The 17,441-nt window shown below is 37.9% G+C and overlaps 1 protein-coding gene across 1 annotated transcript in view; it reads right to left on the bottom strand.

Moving 5' to 3' along the window:
* TTN (titin) overlaps positions 1-17,441 on the bottom strand; it is a 379,656-nt gene that overhangs the window by 286,067 nt on the left and 76,148 nt on the right. Inside the window, exons 41-44 of the mRNA XM_085645211.1 lie at positions 16,551-16,739; positions 13,423-13,956; positions 11,012-11,533; positions 10,589-10,645 (exon numbers count right to left, since the gene is read on the bottom strand). Of these exons, the coding sequence (XP_085501337.1) occupies positions 10,589-10,645; positions 11,012-11,533; positions 13,423-13,956; positions 16,551-16,739 (1,302 nt within the window). The remainder of the gene's footprint in view (positions 1-10,588; positions 10,646-11,011; positions 11,534-13,422; positions 13,957-16,550; positions 16,740-17,441) is intronic.

Raw genomic sequence — 17,441 nt, 5'->3', positions numbered from 1 at the left:
TTTTGACCCGAGTTAAGTTTTGGTATCTGAAGTGACTCTGGCTGGCATATGTGCTCACTTATGTAGTTCAGCACAACCCATATTCACACTCATAATTCTGCTGAGAAAATATGTTTTGCAAGTCAACTTAAGGACATAAACATCTGTAACAGTAAAGTCTACTATTTATATATTTTGTTTACATAGCCGCGATTGAATTGTTAGAGACACACATAAAAAAATAACATGGACAAATTCCACCGACTGCCTACATAATTACAGATCTATACAATAATGCCACAATTTCAATTATAAATCATTCATAAAACCCCAAATTAACTTTCTCTGAGGTTTGTACATGCCCACTCTTTCCACGGCATTTGTGGCACGCATTTATTATCGCTTTTGTAACTTTGTCACATTTGTGTCATATTTGACTTAAAGTATCCTTGCGGCTTTTCTTCAGTTGTCTACCCAGTGCCCTGCATACGTTTGCTATCCTTTTGCCAGCAAAAACTTGGGAACAGAGAACTTATGCAAAACTCCCACAATATGCTGAACAGTCTAATGCTATTGTGGCCTCAACTTGAGATTCAGTAAACCTCTGTGAAGATTCAAAAAGCTAAGATTCAAAGGATCAGCTGCAGGAACATTTGTACTTTACACTATATTTCTTCTAGTGAAACAGAAATTTTAAGAGTAATATTTACACATTTCATCCCTTTCAATATCAAGGATGTCACAGATACTGTTTTAACAACTTTCTGAAAGTTCACAGATAAATCTCTAAATTCAAGTGTTTTTCTGTCTGATTGGATCTACACCTGAAGTGTCAACCAGTAGATGAAACCCCCACACCTGTTTTGCTAATCTGCTAACCTTTACATCTAAAGCCTATTGCTTAATCACAGTAAGCGATCCTCTGCATGCAACTTCTCCAAAGCTATTCTTAGCTTCACACACATATGTGCCACTGTCAGAGGCACATATGTTTTCAATAGCAAGGCTATAATTTTCTTTCTGACTGTCCAAGACATACCTTCCAGATTTGCCAACAATGTATTGATGTTCCTTGTACCAGGTTATGGTTGGTGAGGGGAGACCCACCACAGAACATCTGAAATTTGCTTCTCCGTGTTCTTGAACTTGAAGGTCACAGATAGGCATCAGAAACCGAGGTGGCATTTCAGTCACTTCCATTTCAATTTTCACATTGTCACTTTCTTTTGTGGCGTACTGTGGGTTTTGTTCATCCAGCCAGAGAGGAAGGACGTCAAGAGAAATTATCATACTTTTATTGTCCGCAGTAAATTCAGGAATAGTGACTATTTTGACTTGTTTCTCAAATTCTTTAACCTCACTTTCATCTAACTCTACTTCTAAAAGAATTTCCTGAGGGGAAGGAGATCTTGATGTTGTTTGCTCCATGTCAAACTCTATTACATGTTGATGAGTTACAGGAGGAGGTAATGCAACTGATCTCCCATCCTGTGGTAAAATCTCCACCTGAGTAATGCTTTTTGCTTCCCCTACTAAATTTATGGCATGGCACATGTATTCTCCTCCATCTATTCTTTCCACATTATGGATTTCCAAAATGCACATGTAACCTTCTCTTCCCATTTTAGCCCTGTGGTCTTTTTCAATTAACACTTTGTTCCTATACCAGCTTACTTCAGGAGCTGGCAAACCTATAACCTCTGCCATAAAAACCAGTGTACTATGTTCATAGATCCGCTTTCTTGGCAAAGGTTTAGTAAATGCTGGGGGCATGTTTTGTTTTTGTTCACTAGTTGTGCCAGGATTGGGAACCACGTCATCACTGCATGTTTCTGATGGGCTCCATCTTTCTAATGGAGCACCAAATGATGCATGCTGGCCTTCGCCTATGGATGTTGTCCCATGAAAATCATGTCCTGCGATGTATGTTTCTGCTTCAGATGGCGCAGTCTGGTTATCAGTAATCACATTTGGAAGCAAAGGTGACAAACACCATTCTGGTGAATGGATAGGGGTGTGGTATGACTCAAAAGACAATGGAGACTCAAACTTATCCACAGATGAAGGGGGTGTATAGAACCCTTCAAGTTCAACTTCTACATCGCTAGCAGTGCTGCCAACTTCAACTGACATTTCTGATTCAGGAGACAGTGGGCGAGACAGTTGTGGCTGCTGATTATAGAAGTCATAGACAGTGCTGAAGGTTACATCCTCAACCTCTATGCTTGGTACCGATTCTTTAGTAACAATGTGTTCAGTGTGGGGCCTTTCCAGCTGCCCAGTACTGAGAAGGTATTCTGCTAAAGAGAATCCTGTGTTTGGCTCTGCACTGTCATTGACACTCTTCTTCTTATGTTCAAGAACAGTGCACAATGGATGTCTTATAGTATCCTCAGTAGCTGAATCTGAAGGTTCGCTAGTCTGAGAAATGTAATCCCTAGCAATGGGTTCATCCAAATAAGACTTCTGGTTCAAAACATGCATTTCTTCTCCTTTGTGCTGCTCCTCATGAGTCTGTTCTGATTCGCTGCTCAATGAAATAAAATATCGATCCAAGGACAATTCTCCAAGTGACTTCTTTGATGTGTCTGATTGGACTTCGTTTTTTTGGGGACAGAGGATTTTGAGATCTCTGTACTGCTCAGAAATTATTTTCTTACTTTTCTCTTGCATAATTTTGTTCTCTGTCACCTCTTCGACAGTGTATGTTTTAACATCTGCTGTATCAGTTATATTGTCTGGCTCCACATACTTCCTTTCAACAGGAACAATTACGTCATCAGCCATTGTTTTGAAATTCTGATTAAGTATGGCAATGGGCTTCACTGATAAATGTGGGTACATGACTTCCAAGCTTTCTCCTCCTTCCTTAAAGTCAAAGGATTTCTCGTAGTCAGATTTTTCTTGAGATGAAGAAACTGGTGCAGTAGGAACTATGTAGTTGACATCTTGACCTGTTATGCCACCTATTTCTTTGGAATGCGTTGACAATCTATGCTTCTGGTAGGCACTCAATTCTTCATGTATTGGCCACTTCTGTCCACCAGAATCTGATATTTTGTTTGACACAGCTTTATCTGCAATTATTGCTATATTATTTTGATCTAAGATTAGTTCTTCGACTTCACTCTCATCCTTCACAATATTATCGCTACAAGAAATACTTTCGTCTTCAGGCAGCTTTCTTGGAACAAATGATTTAATGTTTTGTATATTGTGCACAAATTGATTTGAGTAAGACATATGTTGAGGGACAGAATGTTGCTCATGATCTATCACTTGTTCATGAAGCATCTTTGTCTGAACAGCTACATCACACTGATTCTCTTCATCAAGCATTAATTCTTCTTCACATACTTTCATGGTATGAAAACTAGATAATGACTGAGCCCTGTCCAAATCACTTTGTAGATGACTGCCAATATTTGTAAGTAATGGGCATAACGATTCATCCCTGGAATCGTATGAAAATGCATGGCCTTCATTCTGTACTGAAGTCCCTTGGCCATGTTGTATGCTTGCCAGTGACTGCATCTCTGCATTAGTGCCAATCTGTTCCTCCATTAAATTACTATCATCATGCTGATACATGTCTTTGACAGAGTTTTTCTGGGGCTGAACCTTTAAGCTATTTGCATCTCGATCATGTTGGTCTTCACCAATGGATTTAGTATTCAAACTACTTGTACAGTGCACATATGTTTCATAATTATCATTATGCTCCCTTTCTGTTCCAGATTTCTGGAAATGTGCATATTCTTTCACCACATCCTCAGTCGGTGGTATCATTTTCTCATAGGAATAGAGTTGTTCCTTATCTTTCTTAAATGACATTTCCAAAACGTCACTTGACAACGTTCCTTCTGAATGTGGATTGATTTGCTGGAAATGTATATTGTAATGATCGATTTCTGGCTTTGCTATCTCCAGAAACTGTTGCTCTGTCTTAATTTCTGCCAAACGGGTATGTTCCACAAAGGGTGCATCCCTCATGTCTGTTCCATGGCTAAAATCTCCAGAGGCTAATTTTCCAAATAACTGTTTTTGTTCAAAATCACTGACTTTATCCCTTACCTTTTTTCCCCTGAAATCTAACATAAAACATGTAGACTTTTCAACTTTAGATGGTTTAGAATTCCTTTTATTACTGTCAATGAGTGTGTCAGATTTATCGTTTGGTAAATCTGATGTTTCTAAAGCATGTGTACTTTGTTTAGATTCCTCATCATATTCACATGTCTGATATTTAGTTGCGTCTAAGGATGTGCTATTGCTATGAGTACCCATTGAAGAGTGTTTGAGTCCTTCTGATTTTAACTGCTCTTTTGTCATGTCTGTCTTGATTTCATTTTGACCCTGGAAATGAGTAGGCAGATTTACAGATATAGGTTGCTCAGCCGTAGACATTGCCATTTTCCTTTCACCTTTAATTGTAGGCAGTATTGTTTCTATGTTTTTTAGATTTTCAACTTGCTTACTAGAGGTTGCTTCTCTCTTTGCTATTTGGTTGAGACTGTGAGAATATTGGCTCACTAAATTCTCTTTCCTAGCAATACTTTCATGAGTAGAGCCCATTGAGAACTCAGAGTGGTCAGATACTGGCTCTTTTGTTTTCTTAATCTGAATGCCTACATCAGAATAAACACTGCCTTCCAAATCACTAATGATAATTTCTTCTAGGGAGTTGTCAAACTTTTTAGGGGAGCTCTCCACTTTGAGATGTGATGTAAATTCTGCAATCCCTGAATAATTCTTAGCTAAACATGTATACTTGCCAAAGTCAACAATGGAAACATCATCGATTAATAACTTGTAACTGGCTCCTGTCTCTTCAGCTCTAAACTTTGCACTATCAGGTAAAATCATATCATTGTGATACCAAGTCACTACTAAGGGGCGGTCGCCGGATATTACACATTCCAGAAGCACAGATTCACCCTCCTTGCAGCTAACATCCTGTTCAGTTTCATTTATAATCGTTGGTGCTCCATGTGAAGCATCAAAAGCAAATTTAAATGTGTGTTTTGTTGCTTGAGACATGGGATCTGTTGTTGCAGATTCGGGCAATTCAATGGGCTCAAAACATTCCTTTAACTCATTATCCTGTTCAGGAATTGGAGTTGGGGCAGTTACTTTAATTTCAACTGGTGCTGAAAGCACAGATGATTCTGAAGTGCTACAGGTTGGCACATAAATCTGTGGGATTTGAAGGGTTGACCTCTCTTTTGATTTATTAAGCAGACCATTGTCACTGTCAGTGTCATACAAGACAATGAGTTCTTCGGTGTCTTCATCATTTTCAAGGATATCATCCCAAACATGTATGGGTGGGACAGAGTCTTCTTTTAGGTGTACAGTGGGATTTACTTTTAGCATACCAAAAGTTGTGTCTGTACCATACTGATTAAATATTACACATGTTATGGATCCTTCATGCTGGGGAAATGCTGGACAAAATGTTAGCGTTGTTCGGTTTTCTGTTGTGAGGATGGTATATTCTTGATTGCGGGGTATTGGTTTGTCCTTGTTATACCAAGTGACTGTTGGCTGAGGGTAACCTCGAAAATGGCAACTAAAAGTGCACACCTCACCTGCACTAACTTCTTGAGACTCAATGTCACGAACAAACATTGGGGGGCCATGTGGTGTACCTCTCTGAACCGGGCTTCGGCTTGCCACATGCTCATTTTCTAACTTATTTGTCAAAGCACTCACATGTGCAACCTCAATTTGCTCATTTTCCCTCAACTCTTCATATTTGGATGGAATCTGTTTCTGCTTTTTATCCATGGGGTCTTCAATATAATCCGATGATTTTGCAGTTGTTGTAGAGATGTTCGTAAATGTAACATGTTCAGATTGTGGTTCACTTTGATCATATATTAACCTTTTCCTAACACATTCCTCATGTAAATATTCGTCTTGGAGAGAATACGTTGATTTGTTTCTCTCTAAATATTCCTGCATGCTCCCTGCTGCAGCCTTTTCTCCCTGTCTCTGGATTATTTCAGGTTTTGAAGGTTCTTCGGAACACTGATCAGTGATTTTCTGATTGTCTTTTATAATTCCATCTGGTTCACATAGTATTTCTTTGGCATTTTTAGTAGCATAAGTGAGCAAATCCCCCTGAACATCAAACTGAGCAAATCGTTTATATCTATCGCTTGAAGGGAAAAGACCTGAAGAAAAGCTGCTTTCACTTCTCATAGAGTCAAGATCAAACTCAGAAGATGCTTCTGAAGAGGAAACGGAAAGTCTCTTTCCTAGGCCAGCTCTTCTGGCATCACGCAAACGCCTCAACTTTAATTTCATGTCCACGTCAAGCATACTTTTGCTTTCTTTAAATTCTTTATCTTCAATGTATTGAGTTGCTTTATATTCAGTATCATATATTGGGTCATGTTTGCTTATTGCAGACATTTTTTCAAAGCTGATTGTTCTCATTAGCCCTTTTCTAGTGGAAAGGTCCCCTGGCTTTATTTTATTTTGCTTTCTTTTATCCAATGGAGAGCCAACACATCTAAGATCAACCCTCAACCTCTCTTCCCTTCGTTTTTGTACCAAGCAATCAATACTTTCATGTGCTTTCTCTGATTTTCTCACAAAATCCAAATACTTAGCATTTTGCTCTTCTTTAAGTGCAACTAGCAGTGAGGCAGTGCATTCAGCGGATCCCTCACTATTTATAGCAAACACCCGATAACTTCCAGAATCCCTCTCCTGCACTGCTTTAATCTGTAAGCTACAACAATGAATGTGCATATCACTATCCATTTCCGTAACCCGCCGGAAATCTCTAGCAATTGGCCTATTGTTATGGAACCATGACAGTGCTGGTGTAGGGCAGGCAATTAATTTACATTTAAAAAGTACTGGCTCCCCTTCCATAACAGATTTGAATGTAAGCTTTTGTGTGAAAGATGGCTTTATATATTCAGTCCAAGAACTTATAGAAGATGTTCTACTTGCACATCTTTTGGATGACACAAGCCCATGATCCAAGTAGTCTTCTGTATCTGAAAATGCATCTCGCAGATCTCTTTGGTTTCTGAAATGTTCACCATCTTCCTTGAAGAATAATTCTGCAACAGAACATAACTGAATTACAATTTACCTAGCCATGAGAAAGATAATAGTATGAAATGAAAATTATATTTTAAATGAGAAATAAAGTATTTGAAATTTAGAAAAATGCATGCTACATAATTTGTTCACACATCTATAAGGAAATGGACTCACCATATTTGTTCGAATAAACGCAACACCGTGTTCTTTTATTAAAATTCTGACACCAGATTCTTTCGTTGTCTGTTCTTTCTTCAAACTGTGGACATTTCTTCTTGAACAAACAAAAATGAATCTCGCAGTAACATGTTTATGTGCATGTGTGTTCTGAGTTCCGGAAAGACTTGTCAATGTGTTAGGTGATCAGGTTATATACAGCTTACCTGACTTGCAGACAGTAGAATAAACGCCCTTTCTATATCTTTGAATGATGAATTTAGTTTTGAATGCTATACAATTTAAATGTCTGTATATAACTAAACTGGCACGAGAAGGCGTTTATTCGAACTAATACAGCCACTAATTTCACAATGTTATGCAAAAGCAAGCAACATTGACGACATACACTATCTGCAAGCCATGTAAGGAAGATTTAGAAATTAAATAATATTACATTACATGTATGTGTTGTATGGATTTAGGAGGCAAAATAATCCATTTCATTTATATGGATGATGATGATGCAATGCAAGGAACTATATGGTTCTCTAATGAACTTGAAATAACATTTTTACATGACGGTTTGTTAAAAAGAACTGCATATTGAAAAATGTTCCTAAACTAAAGATACTTCCTACTTGGGCTTTGTTCTGTTTTGAACATCTTGACAGACATGCATGTGTATGGCCTGTGTAATAGCCAAACACTTTTTAAAGACAATGAGGGTTAAGATATACAAACATAGATTCACGTTTATATTAATATAAATTACATGTAAAAGCAAAATTGTTCTAAGTATCTTGTCTTTGGGATATTCCATGTTCTTTGCACCTTCACCCAATTCACCATCAGCTACGCAGCATGATTCAACTAGCAATCTGTGACATAAGAGTTCTTATGCTTTTCCCCCCTCTGCCAATGAATGCCCACATGCTGCACAGATTTACTTGCAACCCTTTCCCTCCCGCTGCCAAGTCCTTCTACTTTCAGATACTCATATTCCTCCTCATCCTCACTCTTGATGTTTGTCCAGTAGTCTCCCATTCCTTCTGTCTACATCCCCATTCCCTGTAAGATTATCCTCCTTCCCAAATACAAGCATGCAATGTTCTTGTAAGCAAATAGCAAAACAATCAAGACATCCATATTTGCCTGTCAACTGCTCCATCATACACCTCTTCTGCTCATTTAATTATATCCCATCATGCTCCCAACTTCTTCCCCCACTTCACTTAGTAAATGTAACCTGACATGCCATTATTCTTATCTCTCTTTGCTCCTTTGAACTGATTCTCCTCAAACCACTGAAACTTTCCAACGTTCTTTTGTCACATATTTAAGAAATGACACACTCTAATTTGCACACACACCCTGCCTAAATATGGTTGCTTGTCTGGAATCATGGAATATGTGTGGATCTTCTGCAACCCTAACATTCTTCTGTGTCTTTTTAAAAACTTGCTTGAGCCTCCTACTTACCAGTCACAATCACTATCTCAATTTAAATTAATCCCACAATTCACTATAATATAGATTATACAAATGTCACTGCACAGCCTCACAGTTATAGCTGCTTAAACTTGATGAAACACAATCACCTCTCTTCCATCCTAATTCATCTCAACCTGCCTAGCATGTTGTATACAGAATACTCCTATTTCCTCTTACCGTGGCGAACAGTAAGACATCCCTGAGTCCTTAGGCCCTTTTTCTCCTCACCCCAGGGCTCTGCCTCATCCCCTTTTTGTTCTCTATTTCTTTTTTTACTTTACACTGCCCTTGTTTTGTAACATCAGTTTAGTCTGCGGTATCTCTTACCACCTCTTCAGCAATACAATTGAATTAATCAGCTCCTTGTTTCCTTACAAACTTGCTTTAAGATCACAAAACCGATTCTGTGTGCTGCTACTGAATGGCCGGCCACCTATTGATTAAGGATCAACCAGCAAGATTGAGATTAATAACTTCCCATTGTTCACTGCTGCCAATACCATCCCGTACCCTTTTTTTCTGACTCCAGCCTTTCCTTCCCCTGTACTCAGTCCTTCCAGATTAATATTAATAGCAAAATGAGAATCACAACCATTTTTTCAATAGCAGCCACCCTGCGTCAGCCAACACCCACCAAACATCAGCATACTGCATACTTATTTTACTTTCAACATCTTTATAAATAACATCTTTTCCAATTGATGTGATTATTGGCATTTATAATGGCCACCTCTACTGTCTCTCCTTTTAAATATTTCAGCCCCTCAAAAAAGTTTCCTTTTCCTCGCATGCCTTGGTTCATCTTTTCAAATATTGCCTCAACTGACCACTGCGAATGCCCGGCAAATTCCCTGATTTTGTCCCTTGGGTTCTTACACAAGCCACTTGGGGCCTGATTTAGAGGTTGGCTGACAGAGTAGTGTCTGTCGGACGGAGCAGTGTCTGTCAGAATGGTAGATTACATTACTTTCACCACCTCGCTAGTACTCCATCCATCAAATTTTGAGATGACTGACTCATCTGTCATCTGTGTAGATTGAAGGGAACTGCCGTCACCGTGGCTCCTTTCATTGTACTAAAAATTTAGTGAAAGGCCTGCATCAGTTTTGACGACTGTCCACAAAACGTTTGACTTTTTGGTTTTTTGGAAATAAACAATCACATTGGGATTTCATCCATCGATGGAATACTTAAGTTCTCTAAACGAGATGGGCGGGCTGATAGTTTGGGGCATAGAGTACTCTGTCACATATGCAATAGCGTACTCTGTCCACCAAACTCTAAATCAGCACCTAATCTTGTCTTCAAATACATTCCTATTCTCCTTTCCTCATAGAGCTCTCGAATATTGCAGCTCCAGGCACCTCTTCCAGCTTACACCTTACACCACCTTACCATCACCAAACACACCTGTGACATATTGAGATTCTGATCATTTCCATCTGGGCACCCTGCATTTGACACTAAAGCATCAAAGCAAATTATCAATGACTAGAAACCACTTAAAATCCACCTTGTCAAATTGTAATATTCCTCCATACCCACTGCCACCCACTCATGATGCCTCAGGCATATCCCAGTTACCATGAACGAGCAATGGTCAATGTATTCTTTGTTGTCATCATGTATTCTTCCACTTTATAGCCTCCCACCCCATAGTGCAGTAGCCAATCACAGTTAAGTCATTATTTAGCACGCTTTGACACATGCAAAATATGTGCTGCGCTTAACTGCTTAACAAGTAAATGCAACAATACGTATGAAGTAAGACACACCCTGCATTTGAATATGCTTACCGAAAATTGAGCACTTTCATTCTTAATAAAAACATTAAAGGCATTTTAAATTATTTGATAAATTACATTTTAGACTTTGCTTTCATAAAATATTGTACCTTTAACCTCCAATTCAATTTGCTGTTCAATCTTCTCTTGAATAACTCTTTCCAAGGCTGGAATGAAAAAAGTAAACAAAAAAATAATTGTAATACTCTAATTCCTCTGTTCTTCAAAGTGACTCACTGAACATCTGACAAAGACACAATTAACATTCGTGTGTACAAGAGACACAAAGCTGCAACATGTAACTTTACTTTAGGGACAACCTTTTGGAAAGTGTGAGAATTTTTTAATAATCGTTCCACAACATTTGTTGCATTTTTCTCATGAATGTAGCATGCTTTAAACACCAAACATCAATCCAAAATAGTGTAACGTTAGCATGATACATTTCCTTATGTTTTTCAAAGGTCTGAGACAAAATGTTGCTACTGATTGCAAGAGGAAGACACATTGAGAAAGAACATGCAAATGCCAACCTGTCACTTTTAGATGAGTTTTGCACTCGGCTTGTCCCGCAGAATTAACAATTTTGCAAGTGTATATACCACTTTGGTTTGGAGCAATTTTCAACATTTTTAAACTGCAGACGGGCCCATCAAATTTCAAGATACACAATGCAGAATTGTCAAGAATCAACTGATTGAACAGCCAGATCACACATGGAGTTGGGACGCCCTTTATAACACAAAAGAGTGAAACGTCGCTTCCTTCTTTTACAGTCATTTCCGGGGTTAGCTTCTCAAGAAACTCAGGTGAGGTGATATCAGTGTCTATCAATTCCTCATTTGGGACAACATCAGGATAATATTCTCTGCTTTTCTGTCTTTCTGCTTGCCGTGGCTTCTGTGATGTAGATATTGATATACTTGATGTTTTCTTAGATGATTCTTGCGTCATTTCATAGGTTGTCCTACTTTGGGTTTCTCTGTGTGTTTTAATACTTTTAGTATTTGACTCAAGGGTAATTTGTGTAACTGATTTTGATTGTGATTCTTTAGCTAGGCAAGAATAAAGTTAGGAAAGCAATAGATTAGTTGCTTTGAATACCGGAACTATACGCAAAACAAAATATAAATGTATTCTTATGATTAGTATAGAGAATGAATGCTTAGTCTGTTAGTTCCCAACTCATGTGCAGGTGAGTATATATGTACTTTAAAATTTAGTAATGGCCTATTTACTAGCTTTTAATTTTGATAAGTGTTAGTTATAATATTTGGTCAGTTGCAAGGGCCCACCCTGCTTTCAAGTTGCATGCAACCAGTTCACAGAGTGAATGTTTCAGGTATTTTACAATAATCAAAATTTGTTTTTATGTGGAAAGTTTGGATTATTAATTATTATTTCCACATGGACTGGAAAAATTCAGCTTGATGTGGCACTTCATGAAGAAAATGTCTTTACTTTCGATTCTTGTGAACAGAGTATAAGAACGGCACTAATCAAAGTAAAGTCTTTAGTAGTTTTTGATATTTAAGGAAAAGGCTATTCATGACATAAATGTCACGTAGCCATAAACTGCATCTCATTTGTAAGACTAGTCTTGATCTTTGGTGATGTAACTGTTGCTTACATTGGTGAAGAATTTTAAGTTTCATACACAGATTTAGCTGGGTTCCGGAAAACATTTGCATTGATCAGAAAAGTAATTAGGGGTAACGTGTGGTGAATATTTTACCACGCTAGACTACATGGTGTGTCTGAGGGGTCAAAACTGCTGGCCACATAGTAGGCAGGTAGATCTTTGGTTCAGATATGTTGAAATACTTTGCACTACTTGACACCATAATGTCCACCATTATAATGGACTAGAGAGAGGCCAGGGTACACCTCACCTAGGTCTGGAATGTGCATGGTAACTACTTTAAAGGCAAGATTGATTGGATTCTTTTCATGTAGTTCTTGATATATTAAGATCTAGAATTTGAAGGTGTGGCAACCTGTGGTGGAAGGTAAAACATCTGGGAGGATATATCCCTCATACATATTGCACAATGTTTACTTGTGAAAGACAATCTAAATGTACATAGAAATTATTATTGTGCATTAACTATGTTGTCTAATTTTCTCTTTTTAGATGCACTGGCACAAGGTGTTCACTAAGTTACCAGAGCATTTCAGTTGCATTTTGACACACAAAGATGTAACTGTAGTGACCATAATTTCGAGTTTGTATTGACATATGTGTCTTTGAGTTCAAAACAGGTTCTCACATTGTGTGTATTGCAGACAACGAAATGTTCCTAAACTGTAAACACTTTTATAGAATTAGCAAATTTTACTCAGTACTATTGCTGGTTTATTTCTGCATTTGTTCTGTTTAACTTAAACACCCAGACTACCAGCACAAGTGTTCAGTCCAGTGCATCCAGAAGGAATGGAACTTGGAATATATGTACAATGGGGTAAGAGCTTGAAGGTGAATTTACTATGACTTTTCTCTTGTGAATCAAAATTTTGGACTATGTACATCTGATCAAAATGTACTAAATGTTGTAGATATACATCTCATTCACTCCCCCCGCCCCCCATATGGTTAAAAAATGTAGTGCAACCAAGTGGAGGAACATCTGTTTGTGACATTTTGTAAGGTTAATCATTGCCACCAGGCACAAATGTCATAACAAATTGTTCCAATGTTTACTTAATGTGGATAACATTAAAAGGAAAGGATAATGTGTTTTAAGCATGGGCATTAATGCACTCAAGTATACAAATGTATTTATCTAACAAGAAAACTCAAAGCAATCATTAATGAATAGAGCACAATATGTGTAAAAAAAGTTTAAATTAATAGTTAAGTTTTATATGTGAACACACAAGCAACCTACAATCTACAAATATAGTCTGAATATGATATGCCACAATGTTAAAATGTAATAACCACCTTCTACGGTTAGTAGTGCAGAAGTTGTTGTTCCTCCATGGCCGTTTTGTACAGTGCAACAGTACAGTCCTTGATCAGCCATCTGCACATTAAGAATAGTAAGCATCTGAACACTGCCATTTTGTGAGGTGGTTAATCTCTCACTTTCCTGTATCACATCACCTTCATGATCCCAGGTTATTCCAGTAAAGGGCTCACCATCAAAAAGGCAGATGAACTGAGCGGTCTCCCCACATTTCACACAAAGAGGATGCAGCTTTAATGTGACCTTTGGAGAGGCATCTTTATTGTCAAAGAGTTTAGTTGCAGTTACTTTGGTGCTTTCAGTACTTTGTGAAATTAATGTTTTCTGATGCATTTCTACTTTTCTTGCAGATGCTGCTTGCATAGTCAACGTTTCTGAAAGGCTTTCAAAAACCTGCATTTCATGTTGATATGAAGCTCCTTGCACACGCGTAATTTCCTTTGTTAAAATAGTGGAGTCCTCTAAACATGTCCCAGAATTTGTCATGCTTTGCCTAGCTATGGTTTCCACTGTATAATCAAGCGACAAAAAAATAAATTAACAACTAAAGTATTTTAGGATGAACACACTAAAGATGAAGTGAATGGAAAGAAAGACCCCATCATTTTCATCTGAAAATGAAGCATGTCATAAGCATGCTGTAGATGGGAATTCACAAAAATGGCATTCACATTGATAACTGGATGATCGCTTCATGCTGCTGATACAGGAGGTGGCATATCCCAACAATTTACAGCTGAGCATCTTAACACTATGCAATAACACTGATAAAGATGAAAGCATGTGTCCTTTTGTTATAAAAATTGTCTTCCATGTACATTCAGTAGCAACTGTCATCAACATAATACCATGCATGATAAATACATACAACTCTACAGCCATGAAAACAAGAGTGAAAACTGTTTTTTTTGTTTCTGTGTAGGTAATATTTAAAAAGTGAATTAGTTTTGAAATGTATTAATTTCTTATAACACTACATTGGGTTTAATGTGAAGAAAAGAAATGTAAATGTTTTACCGGTGACAGTGCAAAATACTGTGGCAGTGTGCTATACTAAGAGCACAGAAGTTGACATTAGTAACATGGTGCACATGTGAAATATAAAATGTGCTTTAATGGTTTTCAGGTCTTTACCTTCTGTAGTCACTGTCAGTGAAGCCTCACAAGTTGCCTCGCCAGCACTATTTCTTGCCACACAAGAGTATTGCCCTGCATGCTCTAGGAAAGCATCAACTATAATAAGCATAGCTGTATTTGTATATACGTCGAAACTGAAAACTATATCCTTTTTTGGTGTCATCAATTGTTGATTGTGAAACCACTGGATTTCTGGTTTTGGCAAACCAGAAACCTTTGCAAGAAATCTGACAGTTTCTCCACTGCAAACTCTACAGCTTGAAATAGGCTGGATGAAGGCAGGCTTTTGGCAAGGAAGATCCTTCTTTAATGAAACAGTTGAAGAAATATGCCATTGTGACTCTGATGTAACTTCTTTAACTGTTATGTGCCCTGAAAAGAAGTATACCAATATTTAAGCCTGTAACCCTGCAATCTACCTACAAGATGTGGCATTTGCTTGCTGCCATTTTAGAATGCAATACATGTCACACTTTGTAATTAAACAATTTATACACTTCTAAATAGTTTCATGAGTGTAGATTATGTCTGTGAAGACTAGCCAACACAAGGAGATGCTGGACGAAGCGCTGAAACTTTTCAGACACTCACCCCCAGTCACAGATCTGGGTTGAACCCATCATCGTTCTATAGCTCACTTCGCCACCTCAGTTCAGACCCAGCTATATGCAAATCAGTATTGACCCTGTGCCTCAGGGGAACAGTTCTGCCCAAACTGCCAAGCCATGTTTCCCTGAACTGGAAGTAAGCATGGCGGAAACAGTTTCGGGGTAACACCCAATATCAGCCAGGCTAGCTTGAATGCAGTGGCAAAGTGAGTGAGGGTGAGTGCCTGAAAAGTTTCAGCGCTCCGTCCATCATCTTCTTGTGTTTGCTGTGTTCACCCTAAGTTGGCAGGGTATGCCTAGACGTGGGTCTCTTGCTCATTTGCCACTGGATTCAAGCTAGCCTGGCTGATGAGGGGTGTTACCCCGAAACCCGTCCCAGGATGCTTGTTTCCAGTTCAGACCTGGCTTGGCAGTTCGGGCTTGACTGTTCCCATGAGGCACAGGGTCAAGACTGATTTTCATACAGCTGGGTCTGAACTGAGGTGGCGAAGTGAGCTAAAGAATGATGATGAATTCAACCCATATCTGTAACTGGGGATGAGTGTCTGAAAAGTTTCAGCGCTCCGTCCATCAACTCCTTGTGTTTGCTTTGTGAAGAACAGCCTTCATAATTTTTAATAAGAACCAATATTGCCAATATCATCTATTATATTAGATGTTTATTTTGTAGAATATATTACTTTAAGATTGAAAATATTGCAGGAGTCTTCTGCCCAGTGTCATTTCAACCCCAATGAATAGCTTTACACTTCTACTGCCATTGCCGCCCCAAGGTATGCTCTCTAATTAACATAAGCTTTGCTTATTCCTGCTTGTTTAGTGCTTGTCTGTTCATGCTCCATTATGATGTTTAACGCAATGGTAACTACATTGTAAAGCTAACTGCTGGCTATTTCCTTCCAAGAAGTCCAAATCAGTACAAAACCAATTAGATGTATGATAAGATGGCTGATATTTGTTTGAAATGGACATTGATATAGCTTTAATCATTCACATATATATTCAGTTTTATCATGTGCACCACTGTGCATTGTCGATCGATCTTGCTCTAGACTGCATTTGAGCATATGCAACTTAAAAAGGCTATTTAGAATACATGGAATAAGAAACCCTGTTTCAGTGATGAACTTACACAGAAATTGGGAGCATTGTGGATGAATTTGGCAACATCAAAGAGACAAACACCAGATACAAGCCAATTATATTAACAAAGGGTGTAGAAAACTAATGGATGCCAGAGACAACATGACATAAGTTTAGCAGAAACACATTACAACAACAAGACGGCTACTAACATGCATTATTTAGCATGATGTCAATATAGCAAAAACATCTGAGCTAATATGTTTACAACATACCTTCTAACTTCAAGTTTGCTGTGCATGACACTTGTCCCAGAGAGTTACTAGCAACAAATGTGTATATCCCTTCATCTTCAGAAAAAGCTTCAGCAATTTCAAGCTGGTAAGTATCTTCAAATTGAGTCATTTTGAAGAACCGGGAGGGCTTGACCTCCTTGTCTTTGCAATACCATGTAATTTTCAGATCTGATAGGGAAATTACAAATTAACAAATCGTTGTATTAATGAAGTTTACATTTAAATCATAAAAGTAACAGCTTTGGGCCAAAGTCATGAAATATTTATTAGGCACTGATATTATTAGAGGTTAGCAGTGATTACTTCTGTATCCAAAGTGGCTGATTATGGCAGTATGTTGCCATCATACTAGCAGTTGTGTAGAAATATAGCTAGTTGTCCCACAATCTCACAAAGGTGAATATGAAGATTAGTTTAATCTATGTTGCTAAATCATAAGTGCAATATTTCTGTAAATGTGCTAATTTAATATTGGTGTACAAAATGCTAGTAACTTCAAGTGAAATGTATAGTTTAAAATTGTCAGGGAATATGCTTATTTTTATTGTCATGAGCTAATGTACTCTTTAGTAATGTCCAAGAACCTATTCACAAAACACAGAAATTACTAAGTGTCGGAAACAAGTAAATCATGGAATATTGATTTCCTTAACAACCACAGACTAATCAGAAAGTATGTAAAATTAATTTGGGTATTAAAATCTTGTTTGTATGTGGCTGAACCAAAGTAAATGTGTGAAATCGGGCAACGTTGACATTTATAAAACACTCAGGGCCAAATTCACAGAATTAACTTAAGACAAAATCCTAAACTTACTACTTTTGGTATTCACAGAATGCACTTACTACTTTTGGTATTCACAGAATGCA

Source organism: Triturus cristatus, chromosome 3_1 (genome assembly GCF_964204655.1).
Source record: "Triturus cristatus chromosome 3_1, aTriCri1.1, whole genome shotgun sequence".
Taxonomy (NCBI): domain Eukaryota; kingdom Metazoa; phylum Chordata; class Amphibia; order Caudata; family Salamandridae; genus Triturus; species Triturus cristatus.
Note: the sequence above shows the minus strand (reverse complement) of the source record. Positions and strands in the feature narration are given on the sequence as shown.